The sequence below is a fragment of the Corvus hawaiiensis genome, chromosome Z (assembly GCF_020740725.1).
Source record: "Corvus hawaiiensis isolate bCorHaw1 chromosome Z, bCorHaw1.pri.cur, whole genome shotgun sequence".
Taxonomy (NCBI): domain Eukaryota; kingdom Metazoa; phylum Chordata; class Aves; order Passeriformes; family Corvidae; genus Corvus; species Corvus hawaiiensis.
In genome coordinates, this window is record NC_063255.1 from 31,726,999 (window position 1) to 31,735,131 (window position 8,133).

Genomic DNA, 8,133 nt, shown 5'->3' on the forward strand with positions numbered 1-8,133 from the left:
GGCCCGCTCGCTGCATCAGAGCCGCCGACACACCGCAACGCGGTCACAGGGATGCACGGCGGCTCGCCGGCCTCCTGGCGAGCGCAAGAGCTAAGAAACAAATAAATAAAATTAAGAGAGGGAGAGAAGACAGGAACACGGAGACAAGCAGCAGCCCTCGGCAACGAAACCAGTGGGGGTGTTCAAACCCCCGCCACCCCCTGCCCGAGCTGCGCGTCCCTCGCCGCTCTCCGCGGTGCGGGGCCGGCCAGAGGGCGGCGTGCAGCCCCCCCGCACCACGAGGGTGGGAGGGCGGGCTGGGCAGCTTCGCCGCCCCCGGCTTCGCCGGGGGTCGCACTCTCCCCCCGCCACCCGCGGCGGCCCGGCGGGCCGCCCCCTCCGTCCCCCCGCCCGCCGCGGCTTCCATCCATAATTAATCGCCTCCCCGCAGCCGCCGCGATAAGAGAGGGCGGGCGGGGACGAGGAGGCGGCGGCGACCGGGAGGCGGTGGGGGGAGCGTTGCGCGCTCGCCGCGCCCGGCTCACTGCGGCCGGCAGCTGCCTGCCGTGCGGAGCGGAGCGGAGCGCAGCCGCCCCGTCGGGGAGCGCCGCGCTCGCATGGCCGCGCCGCGCCGCGCCGCCGCCGCCGCGGGGCCGGGGGGGGCCGCGGGAGGAGGATGAGGCGGACGGCGGGGCGGCGGCGGCGGCGGCGGCGCGGAGGATGAAGTGGAGCGTGCGGGGAGCCTGCGCCGCGCTCTCCAGCTGCCTCCTGCTCGCCTGCGCCCTCAGCGCCGCCGCCGTGGGCCTCAAGTGCTTCTCGCTGGGCTCCGAGCTCAAAGGCGAGCCCTTCCGCCTGGGCACCGCCGCCGGCGCCTTCTACTCGGGGCTGCTGCTGGCCGCCGGCCTTTCTCTGCTCGCCGCTGCGCTGCTCTGCTGTCGCCCGCCCGACGAGGCGCCCGTGGCGCCGGCTCCGGCACCGGCCTCAGCACCGGCACCGGCCTCTGCTTTGGCCCCGGCCGGGGACCCGGACCCGGCGAGCGGCGGCCCCGGCGGGGCGGAGGCGGCAGCCGCGCCGTCGGGGCCGGTGGAGAAGGCGTCGCCCGGGGGGCGGCAGAACTTCCTGCTTCTGGGGGTGCTGGTGTTCATGCTGGGCGTGCTGAGCGCCTTCGCCGGCGCCGTCATCGACGGCGACACCGTGTCGCTGGTGGAGAGGAAGTACTCGCACTATTGCCTGCTGCAGCCCGGCGGCGCGGCCCGCCCGCGGAGCGGACCCGCGGCCCCCGACGGCTCCGCCGCCGCGCTCCGCTGCCAGAAGCTGCGGGACTACCAGCAAGGCTTGGTGCTCTCCACCGTTTTCAACGCGCTGGAGTGCCTCCTGGGCCTGCTCAACCTGCTCCTTGTCAAGAACTACAAGGCCGCGCAGCAGCGCGGACGGAGGCGGCGGCGGCGGCGAGCGGCCCCGGCCGCGGCGGCGGCGGGCGGGCGGCGGCGGCGGCGAAGGGGCGGCGGCGGCGGGCGACGGGCGCCGCGCCAGAGCCAGGGCTCCCTCTTCTCCGGCGGCGAGCCCGAACTCAGCCCCGGGGATTGCCCCTTCCAGGCCGTCTCCTACATCAACGTGGGCGTCTTCCACGTCTTCGACGAGGCCGGCGTGGAGGTGCACTGCGGAGGACATCCCTCCGTCGAGCTGCCCGGCTATTCGCCCATGGACCCCGAGCTCAACGCCTCCTACCCCTACTGCTACCCTCTGCCCAGCGAGCAGCCCCCCGCCTACGAGGAGATCTACCCCGGGGAGCCCTGCGCTCACGGCACCTAGCGCCGACCGCCACCGGGACGCCCAGCTCCCCGCCTGGCCCCCGGATCGCCGTGACAGCCGGGAGCGGGCCCGCCAGCACTTCGCAGACACGGGGCTCGGGGACAGTTCTCGCACTACCGACGGGATGGTCCCGCCGCGGCGGGCGCAGCGGGACACGGGCGGCGTGCCGCCGTGCCTCTGGCTCTGCGGAAGCTTCTCCTTCCTCCCTCCCTGCTTTCCCCTTCCTTCCCCCCCTTGCCTCCCGCACACCGACCCTTCGTCCGCCGGCAGCTGAATTTTCCGAAGGCTGCGCAAGAAACGCCTAAGGGTTGGTTCCTCCCGTCGCCTCTCCTCTGTAGCCAAGTTTAGTTCCCTTCAAGTGATTCATCAGTCTCCAGCTTTAGCAGTCCAGAGTTACCCATTTATGATAACCAGCCAGTGTAAGGAAAAGGTGTCATGAAGCTTCTTTACCTCTCAAAAGAGCTAAATTTCTAAACAACGCAGAGACATTTGTGTCACGTTTACTAGAGGTGTATTGGGGATCTTTAACGTTTACACTACTCCTTGGGAGAATTGAGTTCTGTTTTAAGATTTAGTGAGTTAAAACATTCGTTGGTCTTGTAAGATGCACATTGAGAAAAACCTGCACTTTGAAAAAGAAACAGGAAAAAAAATCAACAACGTTTTTGTACACTAACGTGCCTGCTTTTGTTGATAACTTCTTACTGTAAAAGCTTTCAGAAGTCTATAGTGAAAATGTTTGGTAAATTCACTGCAGTTTAAAAATCGATGATTAGTTCCTTTACTAAAATAACTGAGATGTTGCTAGGATATGGCAGTTAAAAAGGAAGTCCAAATGTAGTACACATTCCTTTTTGTAAACAGGTTCTGTGTTTTTAATGCAAGGCAGGATTTCTTTTTGTTTTGCACAGGTGAAGGGTATAATTCTATTTTGTACAACTACATGGTTTACCTTGTAAAGAGTTCCATTTTACCTGTTACAATTCATCAATCTGGTAAGCTTGAATATTAAAAGTTTTGTTTGAAAAATACATATATTGTAAACAGCCTTAACTGGTGCAGTAGTCACAGTTTTAAAGGATAAAAAAAAAAAAAAAAAAAAAAAAAAAAAAAAAAAAAAGATAAACCCTCCTGGAAGACATCTGCCAAATGTGTCTTCAAAACAGTATTTATACTCCTATTTTAAAGCAGAGATTTGTTTGTTTGTTTGTTTGTTTTGTTTGCTTAAAGAAAGGCCAGTCTAATTTCTGAAAAGGGGGAGGGGATCGTAATGGGATCGTAAGCTGTTAACTCTTCATGAACTTCGAGGTATTAAAAAGGGTTTCTGCACAGAGAAAAAGTGCTAAATCCTCCTTTTGGATTCTGCTGTGGAATGCCAGTACTAGATAGTGTAAAAAAGTGCTAATTAAAGAGAAGCAGATTTTATTACACCATTTGAGAACAGACAAAGGCTTGATTTCATGTTGCAGGAAGAACCAAAAAGCAACTCTCCTGGTTGCATTTGGCTCAATACCCCCTCCTCCAGTTAAGGCATATTGAAACGAAGTATTACAAAATAACCTTTTTGTTAATCCTGTGTTTGGAGCCTGCTGCATAATGCCAGTGTATCAGCTACCCAGGGGCTGGGGGGTGGGGGGAAGGTGGAAGAGGAGGGGAGACAGAGTGGAGGGATAGTTAAGAGTATGCAAAGTTACAGTCTGTTTCTGTGGTTCATGGAAAATTATTTTGAACTTTTTAGCTGCAGAGAGGCTGACGTAATTTGCAGCCTTAGAACTGGAGAGAGAGATTTGATTCTAAAATATTCAAATATCTCTGCACTGTTGTTTTCTAAAATGTTTTGACTTGCACACTTTGTGTAATTTAAAATGCAGAATGCCTGAGAAGTCTTAAAGTTGCAAAATGATGTCTGTGAAGCTCACAATTAAAGCTCTAATCTAGAGAAGAGCGAAAAGCAGCAGTTGCCAATTTGTCAAGTAGTTCTAAATAGCAGAAATTTAAAATAGAGCTCCTTTTGGCCGGCAGATTTCCTGGTGTGGAATGCCAGTCTAAAACATATGCCCTAGCTAAGTCCCATTTTAGTGCTGAAGATTGGTTTTATGCTGCCTCTCTGCAGATGCACCTTCTTAACCCCTTATGGGAAAGTGAGAAGTCTGTAATCTTTGCCTGTAACATTGATTTAGGCACAAGACCAATCCCATAACTTACTGTATTGCTTACACAAACGAGATTTTGCAAAATGAGTAACTAAAGCAGGGAGGCTAAATCATTATGTAGGTCTCCAATTGAATGAGTTTATGAGACAGCATAGTACCTGATACTGAATTAAACGGGAACTGCTAGACTGCAGGGTGACTTTGAAAAACAGATGAACCAGCTAGGTGCCTAAATACAGATGCAGATGTGTAATAATAGTTGTTGGGTTTTAAAAAAATTGGCTATATACATTGTAGTTCATGGAAGTTGTATCCTGGTTTTACTTAGGGAATTGATTTTTGTCATAAAAAGGCAGCATTTTACTTAAGATAATTATTTTAGGAATTATGAACTAGACAATTCTGAAATTCCAGATGTTCCAAAGATCAGTGCTCAGGGAAATAAATGGAAAGTCAAGAAAGCTACCTATTATACTCAATTGTTTAAATGTAAACAATTTTAGACTATGGATTTTTAAGATTGTTAAAGTCATAACTTTTTTTTGTATGTATGTGTGTGTACATGCCTGTGTAAGTGTGTTTGTGTTTTATTTAAGTCTTTTCAGGATGCCATTGAATTAGAATATTTATTTGCGGCTGTTTTAGTTCCCAAATTCTACTTTTCTTCATTTGGGCTTTTATCCCCTGGAATAGTTTAATTTAGTGGTGGACAGATTGCCAGAATAATGTCCAAGTCAGACTCCCACAGAAGCCAGTAGGCGTCGTTTCATTGACTTCAGTGGATCTGGGCACAAATGATATGTAACACCTACTCTAAATAATCTTCAAAGTAATCTTGATCTTCTGGCATGACAGGATGCAGCAGTAGCATATTATTTCTCAGTTATTAGTGATTTGTATGGACAGCAGTATTAAGGGAGGTCACCTATGGTATTATACATATGTTTTTAAATGCAGGGAAAAGAATTGGCAGGCAGATTGACCAAACAAGCCATGTTTTCTTAAAGATGGTACATCAGTGTTTCAGGTATCTGGTGACTAACTTTTCTGATAAAACACAAAACACCACACAAATTTATTTCTCAGTGAGAAGAAACTTATAAACACAGGATACAAGATGAAGCTTCACAGGCATGATTGCAGTATTGTGAAGCTGTTTTTAGTAAACCTGAATCATCATTCTGTCTTCTGAGCAATAATGTTAGGGTGTATAAACTATACTGTGCCGAAATTGAAAATAGGCTGGTGTGGGAAGCATTGGAGCTTTGGTTAATTACCTGAGAGGACTCATGCTGTCCCTTTATTTCCCATTCTCCATCACAGGATTGTCAAGGTGAATGCAGACCTGATCAGTTCATGTCACTGAAGGGTGATAACTGCAAGGCTTCTGCCTTAAGTAGCAAAACCAGGGAGAATGGAAGAGGAACATGTATGTGCTATCAAATCTCTATTTTGCCTACCTGAAGTAATGACAAGACTTCTTTTTGCCCTATGGCTTGTTTTAATTTGTGAGCTTTACTCGCATCTGTTCAAAGGAAGGGAAGAATAGGTGCAATACTACTGTTTTGGTCACAGTGGAGTACTGATTTAGTAGCAGACTGCTCTCAGCTTTCGTGTCCCTTCTGCAGGTAATAGTGGCTAGTCAAGGGATGAAGCAGTGGAAAATCAAGTCTGCTGTCTTTGATGAGACAGCATTTGCCTTCATGTGGAAAAAATGTATTCCCACCAGCCTATTAGCAATTCACATGAATTATTTTCACACTCCAACATCCTTGCTTAAATCTTACTTATACTTTGCATTGTAATTGACAGACAGAATATACATGGATCTAAAAACAGGAAAAATTATGTTAGAGGGAAATTGTATTAAGGTAGTACAGATTTTACTCAAAGTTTGATTTCACTGTAGGACTTCTTTGGTTCACCAAAAAGCGCTATGGCGGCTGGTATAACTTAGATATATTTCAGACATACTGTTTAATAATCAGAAAAGGTTTCTGAATGTTCACATGAGAACGGCAATCTGTTTCTGCTTTTGGATATAGTACATATGAAAACCTTTTCTTCATTTTGCCATTTAATCCAAGATTGATCCTCAAGAAAATGTCAGTAATTGATCTTGTAACTTTAGGATCAATAAAATAAGTTTTAAAGCACAGCATATCCTATAAGAAAAGCCTAATGCTCTTCATTTCATATTCTTTATTGTCTTAGGTGAATGTCTAATAGTACAACTGAAACTAGTATTTAATTACCCCTTTCATTACAAAAACTTGGTTTTCAGAGACTTACAAGTGCTACAAGTGGAACCATGATATATAATTCCAGGTTTTACTGTGAAGTTTCCGTAAGTCAGGTATTTCTCAGTTACAAGATGCTCAAATATTTTAGATAAATTCTGCTGGCAAATATCTGTTCATTTCATTTGATGGCACTCTATATGTGTGTTAGAGTTACCTCTTCTTAATACAGGCTCATATTTCCAATTAAAATGCATAAGGGTAAGATTCGAATTCCTCATAATCACTGTCCAGTTTTTAAATTTCTTAATTATCTCTCTGTAATTAATGGCATGGGACTAGGGCTCGGTATATGTTCCAGAATGAGCAAAAGATCATCTAGTAACAGTTTAGCAGATAACGGATGGACTTCAAGAAATCCACAGGCTGATGGAGTGCTGGGGGGCAACACTTCAATTACCTGTTGCAACAATTCAGCATACAGTGTTTCCTGCCACAAAGGAGGCCCAAACAAAATAACTAGCAGAAATCTGAGCTTTTAAGTTGGGTGCATTATATGTTCTTATTCTTATCAGTTCTGAAATTCTTTCCTTGTGTACCTTTTGAAAAGTGAAATCCTTAAACTGGTCTTCTAAAAATATGATTCAGGTAGCTTCCTCACTTTCCACTGACCAGGTGTGCCATGTACTTTCTAGCCAATGTTCAGGTGCAGGGTGAAGTTTAGTTGAAGTTTATGGCTGTGTCCCTGATGTCATCCTAGATAGTCTGTAAATGAAGATCAAGTCATCTAAGAAGCCATAAGACTTTCTTAGGTGTATTTCCTTTACAGAGGAAAGTCCTGCTGTCCTCTTTCATTCCTTCTTCAGACCCAGAAGCCTTAAACTTCAGTGAATTTACCTTGAGGTAGGAGTGGAGATGACATTACATTTTGCTGCTACTTTGGTCGTGGAATTTTAGATATCTGGAAGACCTCCATAAGCTTTGTGGAAGGAAACACTTCTAGTGAAAAACACATACTGACACCAGATCACAGAAAAGTCAAGTGTAGATGTATTCCCACAGCAATACAACACAGCAGAAGTTCCCAGGGTTTCACTTATGGATTACTTCTGGCATGGGTCTCTCTGATGGGAAAGTTCATTTCATGGTCTTTGCAAATGAATCATTTGTTTCGCTTCAGCAGGTAGGATTTAAACACGTACTAAATACCTCAAGCATCCTTACCAGTTTGTCTCCTCTGTGGCCATTGTTAGCAGAGGATAAAGTGAAGTGTGGGAGGAGAGAAAGCTTATCATGATCCTCTTAATGGGTTCAGAGGACTAAAAGTTCCAAAGCATTCATTGGTTTTATATTAAGATTTGAGAATGGAAGAATACCTATAATATCTAGAAGGATTATTTTCCAGGGTTTATATTTTTGGAAACCTAATACTTAGGTTTAGAGAAGATTCTTTCAGAATTTGCTTTTTCTCCCAGGTTCTACATTTTAAATGAAAGCTCATCTCACAAAAATACTCAGTGAAATCTCCAGGCATTTAAATTATTAAATTTAGGGAGATTAAGTAGAGCTGTCCTACAAATTACTGAGTGCCATCAATTCCTGTAGAGGTCATATAACGAATTTGACACATGGTGTGGGTGAGGCCTTATTTGCCAACGTTCACATTCTGGCATTTCCTCACAGATGAATGATGCAACAGCACAAAGTTGTGCTACAGAAAAGAAAGTTCCAGACAATCAGACAGTCATGGATTTTGGATGAGGTATGTGCAGTCTCAAGGTCTATGCAGCTGCCATCCATTCATGATAAAAATGTATGCCCTCACAAGAGATTGTCAGTTGTGGATCTGCATAGAGGCTGATCTTGCTACGTCTATGTCCAATGGCTCCTAGAAACGTGGAAGAGTCCTACCAAAAGAAGCTCATACTTTCACTGGAAAGAGCCACTGA

General features: G+C 46.9%; 1 protein-coding gene across 1 annotated transcript; it reads left to right on the plus strand.

Moving 5' to 3' along the window:
- Nucleotides 1–638: 638 nt before the first annotated feature.
- TMEM271 (transmembrane protein 271) lies at nucleotides 639–6,105 on the plus strand. The gene has a single exon (XM_048292208.1). The coding sequence runs from the start codon at nucleotides 700–702 to the stop codon at nucleotides 1,789–1,791; it is 1,092 nt and encodes a 363-aa protein (XP_048148165.1). The 5' UTR covers nucleotides 639–699; the 3' UTR covers nucleotides 1,792–6,105.
- Nucleotides 6,106–8,133: the final 2,028 nt, after the last annotated feature.

Bases quoted from the DNA above. Each gene is read 5' to 3' on its own strand.
- TMEM271 (XM_048292208.1), top strand. From the start codon at position 700: ATGAAGTGGAGCGTGCGGGGAGCCTGCGCCGCGCTCTCCAGCTGCCTC.